We start from the raw sequence: 14634 nt of genomic DNA, 5'->3' as shown, positions 1-14634 counted from the left end.
ATTCCTATGATCTTACTAAAACTCATAAGCATGAACATTCATATCAACAATTTCAAGAATCATATAAACATACATAAAACTTGAAAATTTTATAATAACCATTGAAAATGGATTAGTATAATCAGTACCACATCAAAAACATGTTTTATAAGTCCAAAACAGTTTAGAGTAATGATTTTAGTCCATTTCCAGCAGCAAAACTCGAAATTATGCACACAGGGGCTCCTACTCGTCGAGTGCAAGAACCTACTCGACGAGTAGGATGCATTTTGTCATGGACTCGTCGAGTCCCCCCATGGACTCGGCGATTTCACTGTTCAGATTGCAAAATTCTCGACTTTTTCAAGCAGTTTGCATCAAATATCAAGAAAACAAGCCTAGGCTCTGATACCACTGATGGGTTTTGAGCAATCTAACACTCCTATGATGTACATGCAACTCTATAAACCTTGGATCTATGTTTTATCTAATATTCATGCAAATAAGAATTTTCCAAGGTTTACATCCTAACTAGCATGGCACGGGGTACTTGTAATATAAAAACTAGTAGAATTATATACCTTTTGTAGTTGCTTGGATTCCTTAAGACCTTGTGAGCCTAGCACCTCAAATGTGATGCCTCAAATGTTTCACACAACACCACAACTCTTGGAATAACTTGAGAGAATAACACTTTCACTTAAAATCGGCTAGCCTTCTTGATCTTGTCTTAGTGGCCGATTTTTTTCCTTATGAGGTTGCTTATATAGTGTGCCACATGTAGGGTTATACCAGGTAAACCCTAATGTGCATGACTTTTCATTTCCCTCATGATCCATGGGTTTCAACCTCCATGGAGCATCCATGGAGCACCCAATGGATCCTAGCCCAATCTAGTGAATCATGGACCATAAGCCCACTATATAAGAATGAATGATTTACAAATCAATCCCCATATATTTAATTAGTCTCTTTTTGATCACATAATTAATTCCAAATTAATTCTTGATCAATACTAATTAAATAATATAATTTCATATTAATATATTAGAACTTATAATATATTAACAAACCATAAGTGTCATTATTCTCATTTTGTCTATCCAACAGTTGAGATGAAGATGCAACCCAAATGGACCATGCCAAATCGGGTCAAGTACATATTAAATATAGTTATGGATTTAGACACATTATCCAACAATATCTCCATTGAAAGTATTTGTAATTAGATTCTAAATCATTCATTATACACATGAATAAATGTTTATTGATACGGAAACGACGTTTGAATTGAGCATTGTTATATAGACATCATCGGCAAAGTAATCATGTACCAAAAGTGTGTGCAACCTCATGATTCCTGTTGATTGACTTTCTAGTCCTCTTGATGGTGTTTGAACTTTCGCATTCTTGACATATCACACAACTGCTGCTTCCATCAATGAGTGGAAATACATATCATTGTCATCGGATGAAGATGACGAAGAAGAAAATGACGAATTGCTCATCATTTTTTGATGTTTGGCGAATGAATTTTTTTTATATATAGATAAAATGGGTGTTTTGTGGTGTATGATTCAAACGGTATAACCGGTATTTATAGAGTAATTGGGTAGTGTGTTATTTAATTTTTTTAAACCCCAAAAGATCATATGACCGTTTTCTTTTCTCTCTTCATTGTAACACAACGTGCTTCACGGATCTTCACATTTACCAAGCTCAGGGGTGGTGTAGCATGGTTACTTACGTGTGACTTGGCTATGCCATCACATAACGCATGTGTTTGCATAACACTTCGTATGGCCTTAAGGGAACCCGTATCAGAGAGAAGCCACCACAAATCTCAACATGTTTCATGCGCTCATGAAAAACATCATTGTTGGCAATATGGATCGCACTATGGTTGCCGAATCAAACAACAATAAGAGATGACTGTGGGCCACCCATATCAAAGAGAAGCCACCATCGCCATAATAGTTTTTGAGCAGCAGGACCTCGATGCTCAGCTTCAATACTTTGGTTTGGGACTAAGGGATGCTTCTTGTTGCGTCATGAAATAAACGAGTCACCAAGAAAGAAACAATAGCATGTGGTCGAACATTAATCAATGGCATCACCGTCTTGATCAACATCAGAAAACAAAACACAGGAAGCTCAAGAGATGATGCAGAAGGGAATGTAACCTATGAAACATAGTGCATTTAATGTTTCTTAAAATTTTCAAATCAACACTATAATGAGAAGTTTGAGGAGCTGCCATAAACTGAGTAATAGTAGAACTATATATCACATATAGTTTCGTGCGAGTGACAATAAAATAGACTAGAGATCCCACCAACCGGCGTAAGAGTATGGGATTAAGTATAAGGGAACCATCGTTGGATGTGAGTCTAAATTTTGGCTCAAAAGGTATAAAGGAGACCTTAGAGTCGTTGAGACCTGCACAAGAAATAAGATTAGACGCATACTTGGCTTGCAAGTAGATGCCAATATCATGAGCAAGCACATCTAGTCCTAGTAAGTAGTGAAGTGGTCCAAAATCTTTCATCTCAAATTGTTGGTGTAGAAAGTCTTTCAAGGAGGCGATGTCCTCAACATCGTTGTTGTGATAATCATATCATCAACATATAATAAAAGAAATATAGTACCAAAATCAATAGTTTTGGTGAAGAGTTCAAGAATCATAAATGCTAGAAATAAAACCTAGTGAACATACATGTTCATGTAACACTAAATTTCTTGAACCAAGACTAAAGGGCTTGATTTAGCCCATAGAGGGCTTTGTGTAAGCAACAAACATGAGCATGAGGGTGTTGAACCTTAGTATGAGTGGAAAATAAAATAGAATAACAATAGTTATCAACGCATTAAAATCCTTGGCAGGTTTTTGAATAAATTATATACCGAAGTATACTTCTGTGTTCATTGTTCAACTTATATGTTCGACTCATAAACTCCAATCACAAATGACTAAAAATGGCTCAATGATGGCTGACACTTGCTATACAATCTACACCTAAAAACAAACAAACTTAACCAGAATAGAATCTCATACAATGTACGTCTTCTGGGAGCTCTTTGGACCCCGTTTCTTACGTGGGTTAGAAGTGGTCATGCAAGAAAACGCATTCACAAGTTCAGAATCCTCATCATTCATCAAAATCTTGGCTTTAGTAGGATCCTTAAGCAATAATTTTGCCACAAGATATCCTGCAATTGTCCATGTCTGAAACAAACGCGATTGTTTCCCTATAAATCTTGCTCTTTTGGTGTCATAATATTCAGGCCATTTGTCTTTAGTCAATCTCTCTTCTGCTATCTTCACTGCTCTTTCTGCTATTTCTGGCCTTCCCATCTTGATACATGCCACTGTAAGCTGTAAATCAAAACCAAAAACTCAGTTTACACAATTCATGTTGAAATTTAGTCAATTTGACCCAAAAAAACTCGATACCATTTCAGAAACGTTTATATAATACCTGCCAGAGTAAAGTAGGCCATGAACCTCCATTGTGGTATGACCAAGGTCTGCAAAAGACCACAATAAAGAATTGTTAATTTCTAATAGTAAATGTAGAGACAAGGTATAGTTTTAATACTATTCTATATATTATTTAATTTTACTTTATAGACTTATCAAAAAGAATAACATTAGAACAGAGGTGTTACGTGTTCTTAGGATCAGAACCCGTGATAATTTGCCATTCTTGACCTTCAAGGGCAGGGTAACAAATCTTGAAAGGCATATCTGCCACTAAATCCGCCCATTTTGCTTCAATAAGATCCAAAATCGCATGTGATTGATCAACTGTAACCAAACTACTCACAACAGACCAAAAATTCCCCAAAGAAAAAAACCTAAAATCCATATGAGCAGGTTGCAGGTTTCCAATAAGATACCCACCTCTATTCGGCATCCATTCCACTAACCATGGAGAGATTTGATCTGGATAAATGTTAAACTTATTAACAGCATCGTAAGAATACTCTTCAGTCTTGTATCGATAGATTTCATTAAGCTTTTTCATATCTATCCAGTAATATTCTCTTATATGAAAAGATAATGCAACAAGACGATTGTTTAAAGCTATAATCAAGTCTGTCGACCCTTCTTCTTGTGCAAGCATCTCTCGTGCACATAATAAAGCAGAATAAAATAAAGATTGGATTTCAAGAGGGTGACCATGAATCCCCATACGCCTATCGATCATACAAGGTCCATCTGCTACTAATAAAGTAGGAAACATATCAAATCCATCAGCAAGACATAGCTTTAGAATCATCTTGATTCCAGTTTGAACATCGATTCTTTCCTGGAGTGATAAATCTCCGGAACTTTTCCCATATGCGCGTAACAGTATAATCCACCATAACCCTGAAAAAAAAAAGGGTTCGTGTTTAGAAAAGATAAAGAAATGGGCGAATGGCATAGTGGTAATTACCGGAATCCACAGGGGCAACACGGCCAATTGCAGCCTCTCCGAAATCAGGGTCTAGAACTTCTTCTGTTGCAGTCTCGTCTCCTTCAAGGGGTACTGTACGGACCTTGAAACTTGCAGGCATTAATCCTTGCCCAGGGCTATGGCAATCCATTGTTTTCTCCCAGCTCTAAACACAAGAAAATTGAAGTAAAATGATGAGTGATCTTGAAAAACAGAAGTAAAGAAGATGAAAGATGAAATGTTGGGTACTTGGAGTTGAAGTGTGTGAAGGATGAAACTGCGGACAATGTCGTATTCCCCTTTTAGTAAGAAAGCTATACCAGAAGGTATGAAGTCGCGAATGAAAACTTGATCGTAGTTAAGTACACTAGAGCTTGTGGGGTCTTTTGCGGCTATTGTACCAATAGGACTACCACAATAGTTTACTATTGAATCACGAAGTAAGTCCCATGCTTCGTCTTCAATCGTGTCGGATGTTGAATCGTCCTTTTCTTTCTTCAATTTATGGATGTCCTTTGAATCCGACAGGTTTGGTGGATGATTTGTGTCTTGAATAGTGTTGAACTGTTTGGGATTATCCATAACCCATGTATCGTTTGCATCTTCGGCGGTTAATCCACTAACACTTTCGGAAGTTTGGCATTTACAACTTAAATGCTGATATGATCGTCGATTTTGGAAGTTTTGACGATGGATGCTCGGAGTTGTAGGAAACTGGCGACAAGTATGAACATTTGAGCACCTGAAGAATCGAATGGCATTTGAGCGGCTTCTCTTTTTACATTTTGTGATGGATCCATGAGAATATGTTAATAAGTTGGAACAAGGGTTAGGGTAGAAGAGTCGAGGTGTAGCCCCACAGAAGACTTGCAGAATTGCTTCAGAAGAAATCATGGCAACACCTAAAACAAGAGCATTGATTTAATCGCCTTTAACAAAATTTAGGGAACTCTGTATTTCGACTATGTGCGTTGCATTAATTTATGACAAAATCAATACACAAATAGAAAAAAAAATTCAGTACTTCAAATGGAACAGAATCAACGAATCGATGTACTTTAATTCAGCGTAAGATTCATGTAATAACAAGTGCAGAAAACCCCTTTCTAACCCTGGTAAAGATGAAAAAAACATCTACGATATTCCGTCGAACACTACGATTCGATTCGAGATTTTTCCGTTAAATCATCAAAAACCCATTTCGGAGAAGGTAAGAAACACCATTTAGGAGTTGGGTTCTGAACAAAACAATGTAATCTTGTGAAATTGAAGAAATATTACGAAAAATACTACAAATTTACCTTCGTGAAGAGATGTTGGATACTGAAATCAGAGACTTGAATCGATGGAAGATTAATAATCTGTAATACCCAGTTAAGCAATCGCCGATTTCCGAGTATATCGCGCAATCTATTGAAGAATGGGGTTGAAACAAGTGTAAAACGAGAAAAACGAAAACTTTGAACGCATGAACAATGGAAGAACTAAAATGCGCTAGTGTTCCGTTTCTGGCCATACATGTCTGCGTTCCGCACTTTATAAGAAAATTTTGTTTTCGAAAATTCAAATATCGTTTGATAAAAATCACACAATTAATATTTCGTATTTAACAGCATCTAAAACCATTTTTGATCAAATTATAATTTATTTATTTACAACAATAAATAAACATTATAGATATCTTTCCGTATATAATACATAGTCCAATATTTTATATTGTATTAGCACAAAAATGTTTAAAATGGATCCAAATGAAAACACGATGAAATAACTTTATTATAATTATTATTATAACTTTTATGAATAAAAAATAAAATAAAACTATAATATCAACATACGTAGTATTTTTGCCATAAGTAACTTCTGTTGGCAATATGAAAGTGATGGATATTCCACGTGAACAAACAAAAGGGCAAGTTTAAGTAACGTGTAGAAATGTTATGGTCCACTCGTGTATGGATAAACTTGCTATTTTTGTCATGAAATTAGGCCAATCCAATATCTTTAATTTCAATATTTAATAGGTTTACACACCATCCTATTTCAAGTCTACTGCACACCAACCTAATATTGTGTTGACCTATATATTTGACTCTAACTTTCTCTTTATTTCTTAAACACAGCTTTTAACACTAGTGACGCAATGATTAACTACCGAGAATAGGAAAACAATAAAATACATTTAATATTACGTTTATGCCCCTTTATTTATATATTATTTTCTATTTTCCTCCCTTTAACTTTACAAACATATACAACATATTGTCTTTTATTAATTTTATTTTTGAATATATTTATTTCGTGTTATTTTTAATATAAATAATCTATCTCACATATAAACAAATTCGACATGTATGATACTTCTTTAGTTATATTGGTTTTTATTTTTTTTAACATTAAGTATCATTATTTTGATCTTTTTTAGTTTTATATATATATATATATATATATATATATATATATATATATATATATATATAATTTTTGAAATAAAATAATAATGTATTAACATTAAATAAAAGCATTTATTCTTTAACATACGAGTTTATATGAGTTTATGACTATTTTTTTAATCATGTGTTTATTTAATCTTTTATATTTTTATATCAAGCAATTAAATTGTTAAATCAAATTTGTTGATGAAGTGAAATGATATCAAATATTACATTTATAACCCTTTTTATTTACTAAATGTTGGGCATTAACACACCTAAATTCTTCGTAGGGGCATAGCCGCACAAAATTATTGTTGTCGTTTGTTTTTGTCGTGGATAAGGTAAAAAAAATATTGATGAAAAATTATTTTGAATTTTATTTTTTATAATACTATTTATATTATTATATTATAAAAATAAAATTATTATTGTTTTTTATCTTAATAAAAAATAAGTTTAAAATTATTAATATTAATAAAGTTAGCAATAAAAGTATAATTATTAAATAATAAAAATTTATTGATTTTGTTATAATGAAATAATGATAAAAGTTAGTCAAAATAATAATTATATTGTAATCATAACCTAAAAAGTAATGCAAATGATAATTATATAGTCATCATTTACCTAAAAAATAAGCTCAATGGTAGTAGGTTGGTATGTGCAAAGTAGGACCCTATTTAATTGGTGATTGACGATTTAAATAGACCCGACAAAACTTGTATGCCAACGAGAAATGTATTTCGTTGGCGTATTTGGCATAGAATTTTTGAATTAGCTGGTAGCGAGTAGCGGATAGCTCGTAACAGCGTTTTGTTAAACGCTACATGAAGTAGCATTTGAATTTGGAGTGTTTTGTTTAAACTAATAGCTAGAAGTTTGTAGTGCCGAACGGGGCTTTCCGTTCCGAACACGCCCAAAGAATAAAAGTTTTATTTGACAAAGATTTTATCTTTATTTTTAAATAAAAAGCATTGAATTAACTAACAACATTTTTGCCAAACACCTACAACATAAATAAAAGTTACAGTTTACAGTTTGCAGCTTCCAGTTATTGGCAACCGGCTAGTCGTTTTCAACTACGAACTATCAGCTAGTTTTACAAAACATGCACATGAAAATACGTGGTTATGATTTATGACCCATTTCACTTGATTATATATTTTTTTATAAAACAATAGAAAAAGTTTTAGTGAGATGCGTGTGTAAGCTAATGTCCACAAAAATAGTCAAGACCGAAGCAAAATGAATGTAAGAGAAAAATATGACATTCAACTAACTATTACATCATCTTAATTCAATCCATAAAGATTTGAACCCAAACGTATTTAAAGACCAACAATATTAACTGATGCAAAAATTATATTTAATGACGATAACATCCAGAAGAGGTCCGATTATAGGTTATCAAAAGTTGGAGTATGATTATTAGTTGTCATTCATGAGTAACCAACCATGTTGTGGTATTCTTTCCCGATGTCGCACATTGTGTAGCCGCCAAACAAAAGGCGTATGGTGAGTCGCAACCATCTTTAACCGAAGCACAATTACTCACACATGTCGGCCTTGTCGGGGAATTTTGTAAAATTGCAAGAATTGTATGTGGAAAATATGAGGAAACACACCTAGGACAAAACACACACACACACACTATACAACTTTATATAGTATACCTCCGCCGATCCATGCATTTAGGCTAATATATGATTGTTTGATCGACGTTCACTTCGGTTAATCTTAGAAAACACGGTATGAACATAATTATTTCCATTTATAAACCACTTGTTTTGTTCATCCCCCCCCCCCCCCCAAAAAAAAAACAAAATCAATTGTTGAAGCTCCGCCCCTGTCCGTTCTATTAATAACCAAGTCACCATCCTCATCACATACAACATATACATCAATTAATCTCTCTCTCTCTCTCTCTCTCTCTCTCTCTCTCTCGTAACATTTAATCTATCACCCTTGAAACGTATTCTAACTTAGCCATTAAATCGGACTTCTAGGTATACACCTAGGGTTCACATAAGGATTTTGTGGTATTGTTTCCATGTATCGTTCGAAGTATCTAGTTTGTTAATCTCTTCTTTTAGCCCAATATAGTATGATACCATGATTTGGCACCATCTGTAGGGATGTAGGGGTATGAACTAAACAACCATTTATATACCTCCAATCGATAGACACCACGTATAGTTCCATCAACCTCATGCCTATATTTAAAACATAGAAAGCAAGTCTTCTACCAAATCCAACGTCTCAAATTCATGTGGTTAATAATGTGGTAAACATTGTTATCGGCACAAAAGAAGCGAAAGAATTTTGGAAATTCTAGATATATAAGGTGATGAAATGAACACGTATAGAAACAGAAAAATATGATTTTGAAAGGAAAGAGACCGGTGGTGAAGATTACCTATTTATTCATACTTTTGCCACTAAAAGCTTCAGTTAAACGCCAAAAAAATGGTGGAGAAACAAGTAGAGGAAGTTATCCCCAAGAAGAAGGAAAATGAAACATCTTTCACATGTATTATTTTAAATAACTACTTAAAACATGTTTCTTAATATATATATATATATATATATATATATATATATATATATATATATATATATATATATATATATATATATATATATTAGAAATTTGTGTGTGAATGAAGGTCCCAAAAGTTAATTTTTCCAAAATAGTTTGGTAAATGTGAGAATGTAGAAATTTCATCAAGCACAAGATAAGTAAAAAAAAGTCTTATCATAACATAAATAATCTTCCAAATGTATAATGCATCTTTCATCTTCAATATCCTTCTAAGACCCCTAATATGAACACATGTCAAAAAAAGTATGTTAGGTTTTAGGAAGTCTGATGAATAAGTATGTTAGATTTTAGGAAGCCTAATGAGCATTATTGGGAATGGACATTATTAACTGTAAGGAAGAACTTTCACATTCCAAACACAATGTACACCCCTAATAGTTTCAAAACATTAATAGATTTTTAAGATTCAATACTAGGGAAATGCATTCTAAAATCATTGCATTGCTACACATCATCAAATTGTAACACCCATTCTAATAATGAAACTTTTATTTTAGGTGGTCACGGCGTGGTGGAGCTTCACTACGGCGTGGTAGTATTTTTATGACCCGTAACGGACTAGCCATGGGTGCCACGATGTGGCAACTGTATTTGGAGAAAACCTTAATCCTTACGATTTGGGCCCTATTTAAAGGACATTATGGTTAGGGTTTCGTGATCATTTAGCCTCCATCACCCTATCAAGCTCAGAAACCCTAACCCTAGCCTTCATTTGCATTTGTGAACTCATTTTGGTACTTTTGGCGATCTCTGAAGGAGAAGGAAGTCTTTGGTGTGGTGATTCACCTTGCAAGCATCATCTACATCTTCTAGCATATCTTTTGGACTATTAGTGAATGTTCAAGTGTGACATCCCCATTTTCATAGCCAGAAAAGACCGATTTGTTTATGCTTATTTAAAAATCAGAGTATCCTTTTTGAAAAAAATAGTATTGCGGAACTTGTTCCCAAAAAACATGATAAAGATGTTATCAAAGCATTTCCGGAGAAATGTATTTTTATTTAAAACATTAGGATGTTATCGTCAATACAGAAACATAAGCATAACGAAAATATTACAAGCCTTACAGTAACTAAACTAGTGTCCTAATACTCCTTGAATCTCTCAGCATAATGTATCTTTCATATAGCCACCTGTGATACAATAAACTGAGTGGGTCAGGTTGGGAAACTTGATTAGTACATAGGGTTTTCAACCCACAATAATATAATTATTATGTTTAATCATCAAACAATTAACCCAATTTCCCATCCCCATCATCTTTTTTTATTCTTAAGGATCTTTCCTAAGAATCATATAATTCTTCATTTATTCATTCCTAAGGACTGTCCTAAGGAATAGGCACGAAGTCCATCGCTATCAGGGTTTATCTTCCAGGCACTAAGTCCATAACTGCCGATGTTATCTGTTAGGCACAGCTGCCAATGTTTATTTGTAAGGCACTAAGTCCATAGCTACCAATGTTCATTTGTAAGGCACTAAGTCCATAGCTGCCAGGGTTTTTAGAGTACATATGGTGAACACGTCGTTCACAAACACCTACAGGTTGCGAGCCTGCTAGCGTTCCACTGGACTGTCTAGAATAGTCTGTGGTCATCATCTATACTTTGCTAGATGACTGGATCATCATTAAAGTCAAGGCTTCTCATAATATTTCACCTCTCATCATCTATATCATCTTTTATCTCTCATCATCGATATCATATTTCATCTACCCATCTTTACCCAATATATTTATAGGTATAAAAATACTTATACATTTTAAATCAAGTAAAACATGTATAAATTGTTCATCTAGCATAGATATCAGGAACATAGATAATAAGCACATATAACATGTATTAATATTAAATACTTCATATCTATGTGTAAGATGAAAGTAACTATGCACTCACTTGTTAAAGTGACGACTCGAAATTCGGGCAGTGCTTCGCTTCTAACAATTGTCTTTTCCTTTGACGAAACCTAGTATTATTATCACTAAGTTTTAGTCTAATATATATTAAGACTAATTATTAGTCTAAATTTATCATTAGATCAAAGTCTACTTTCATGATCTATCAAGTAAGGAACAACTGTTGATACAAAAAGTGACCCTCCTTAACTTAATGATCCGCAGTCTTGTTTGTCTACCACAATCTATTCTGATACCGCAATTGTAGATGCTACCGCAACTAAAGTTTGTCTACCGGAGTTGAAGAAGTTGTTTTGTGAACCGTAGTGAACCATAACTACTACCGCAGTGAAGAATGATGAAGACCTTTTGGTTACGTTAACTGACTTAGCGTGTTAGCTTAGCTTTATCCAGTGAACCTTGCATGGTCACTTAAGTCAGTAGAATATTAATTGTTTATTTCAGATGTAACTTTTTGGGACTCTATAAATAGACACTCCCTTCTTCATGTAATAGTATCCACTTTCACAATCTTTTGAACTTTCATTGAAATACAAAGATCATTCTCTCAAATCTCTATTATATTCTGATATCCGAGATCCTCTTCACCTTAAGCTGATCATATATACTAACTCGTGTTTGAATGCAAACCTTGTTATGAATTAGCCTGGTGTTTACTTGATATAACTTGTTGTCATTTATATTTCCTTTTCATTTCCACAACTAACTATCTAACACTTCTAACTTATTATTGTTGAGCTAACTTGATCCTTTGAGATTAACTTATTCCACAACTATTACCTTGCACTAACGTTTGTTCAAGTATTTCTCAAAAGTTTTTTTCTCAACAATTGGTATCAGAGCGAAAGTGGTTGCTTTTTAAACAAAACTATGATTTTGAAAAGCCTTCTATACCACTAAAGCTCATTCTTGAAAAAAAAAACAAAGGAAATATGGCATAAGCTTTCTCATTGAACGTTTCCAACAATGTTGGAGACTCGAGCAGAGCACCAATACTTGTTGCAAATGAATACCACCATTTGTCCCAAAGAACGGAAAGGTATCTTAAGAGGCCCGGAAGAGACGTGTGGAGATCTGTGGAAGAAGGACCCTATGTCCCTGTTCTTAATCCTGTTTAAGCGGATGGTGCTCAAGCACGACTAGGTGGAGGTCCAGCCATAATGAATCGACCAACCAATGATGATCTTGATAAAATGGAGAATGATGCCATAGACTTCTATGAAATCTCTTGAAGTGTTGCTCCTGATAATTTTGACATAATTATCAACTGCAAATCTGCCAAGGAGAGCTGGGATGTGCTCAAGAATCTCTATCAAGGGTCAGAACAAGCTCAATATAAGAAACTCACCACAACACTCAATGTGTTTAACAACTTTAAAGCTCTTCCTGGTGAAATTCTTGACGACTCATTCAAATGATTCAATCTCATAATCATGAAGTTATCAAATGTTGGTACAATTCGAAGCAATCATGAAACAAACATGCAGTTTCTTAATGGTTTAGGAAGACATTGGTCTACCACAAAGATGATTGTGCAAGGGGATAGAAATATCCATACGTTGTCCCTGTTCAAGTTATATGGAGAACTTCAGGCACACGAATCAACTGTGATGAAAGATTGTGCAGACCTCGGTGGACCACTTCAGCCTTCAAGCATTCATAGATGCAGATCATGCTGGATGTAGACTAGATCGTAAAAGTACTTCAGGTGGATGCCAATTCTTAGGATGAAGACTAGTCAGCTGGTCTTCAAGGAAGCAGAATTGTGTTTATTTGTCTACCACAGAGGCGGAATATGTGGCCGCAGCCAACTGTTGTTCTCAAGTTCTTTGGATGAAGACTCAACTCATGGACTACGGTTACAGAATGCTGCGAGTGCAAATTTACTGTGATTCAGAGAGTGCTATAACGATTTCTCATAATCCTATTCACCACTCTAAGACGAAGTACATTGAACTACGGTACCACTTCATCAAGGATCACATCCTCAAAGGTAACATCGAACTCATTTTTGTGCCCACTCACGAAGAAATAGCTGATGTTTTTACTAAGGCACAAGAATCAACTGTGCTGAACTTTAGGCACAAGATTAACTTATTTCGCAACTATTAACTTGTACTAACGTTTGTTCAAGTGTTTCTCAAAAGTTTTTCTCTCAAAAACAATAAGGTAGGATCATATTGGAGGTAGGGTCCGTTTGGTATACGAAGTATACTGTTTGGAAATCCCACTTTAAACACCTCACTAAATCACAGCCTAGACATCATCCCTGTAAGTAGATCAATCAGTATAACGACTTGGAATCACTGATAAATCTTGTTTATATGTTCATAATAACGATAATGAACTTTAGCATAAGTTATACTTAAAGTATGGTTAGCAAAACTCACTTACAGGGGGTTTAGTGAGGAACCAGGCTCTGCGCGCGCAAAACTTATGAGCTGAAAGCTCTTCTTCTCGGGGCCTTCTGGCGCTCCGGGACTCGCTACTAACACCTAGGAGGTGCTAGGGAAAGGCTTAGAGGGTTTGGGGGTGTTTGAGAGAGAATGTTGAGAAAGGTGTGAGAAAAAATAAGTAATTTGCGCCTTCTATTTATAGGCTAGAAATCTCACGAACGCGGGGCGTTCAAGAGCTGAACGTAGGGTGTTCGCTTGCCACGTGTCGCCATCTCGTTCCAAGCCGTGGGGAAGAAGGTGCGGCTCAGATTGTGCCATGTGTCACTCGCAGGTTTAGCCCAAAATTAATTATCTTCTAAAATTTGTAACTTTCGCATACGAGCTCCGTTTTGACGTTCTTCATATCCACGCGTAGGTACCGACGTGATCTACAACTTTCGTTTAGACTCTGTCGGCTATTCTGACTTTATTTTTAAAGTTATATTTTAACAGGCTTAGACAGTTAAAGTTCGTTAAAAATTCATAATTTTGTCATCCGACGTCCGTTTTCGACTGTCTTTATATCGTTGAGCTCCTATTTACGAGATCTTCAATTCTCGTTTAGGTTGTGTCGGCTAAAATTGATCGATCTAAAATTTGATTTCCGAGTTGTGTATTGTTACGCTAAATCTTAGAAAATTTATAACTTTCTCAAATGAAGTCATATTTCGACGTTCTCTATATGCACGCTCTCGGTTTAATGTCTACTATGACTTTCGTTTAGATTGCTAAGGCTAAAAAGTATTTCGTCAAAAAATTACTTTTTACGTTACACGAAGCCGTGTCGGTTTAATCGCAAAACTTCGACGGGTCATAACTTCTTCG

The 14634-nt window shown here is 34.7% G+C and overlaps 1 protein-coding gene across 1 annotated transcript; it reads right to left on the bottom strand.

Annotated features, from left to right (window-relative positions):
• Positions 1-2835: 2835 nt before the first annotated feature.
• Positions 2836-5942, bottom strand: LOC145129611 (alkaline/neutral invertase E, chloroplastic-like). Its single transcript, XM_079064381.1, has 6 exons — positions 5723-5942; positions 4671-5323; positions 4422-4587; positions 3649-4354; positions 3459-3507; positions 2836-3355 (listed from the first exon to the last, which is right to left on the bottom strand). The coding sequence occupies exons 2-6, from the start codon at positions 5313-5315 to the stop codon at positions 3029-3031; spliced, it is 1893 nt and encodes a 630-aa protein (XP_078920507.1). The 5' UTR covers positions 5316-5323; positions 5723-5942; the 3' UTR covers positions 2836-3028.
• Between the last annotated feature and the right edge of the window lie 8692 nt (positions 5943-14634).

The sequence above is a fragment of the Lactuca virosa genome, chromosome 8 (genome assembly GCF_052849685.1).
Source record: "Lactuca virosa cultivar CGN04683 chromosome 8, Lactuca_virosa_CGN04683_v6, whole genome shotgun sequence".
NCBI lineage: Eukaryota > Viridiplantae > Streptophyta > Magnoliopsida > Asterales > Asteraceae > Lactuca > Lactuca virosa.
The sequence above is the reverse complement of the archived record's forward strand: the minus strand, read 5'-3'. Positions and strand labels throughout refer to the sequence as shown.

Excerpts from the sequence above, each read along its gene's own strand:
- LOC145129611 (XM_079064381.1), bottom strand. The coding sequence starts at position 5,315 with ATGATTTCTTCTGAAGCAATTCTGCAAGTCTTCTGTGGGGCTACACCT. Across the intron at positions 3,508-3,648 it reads GGTTCTGATCCTAAGAACAC|ACCTTGGTCATACCACAATG; the intron begins GTAACACCTCTG and ends GGTCTTTTGCAG. Across the intron at positions 3,356-3,458 it reads GGCCTACTTTACTCTGGCAG|CTTACAGTGGCATGTATCAA; the intron begins GTATTATATAAA and ends TTTGATTTACAG.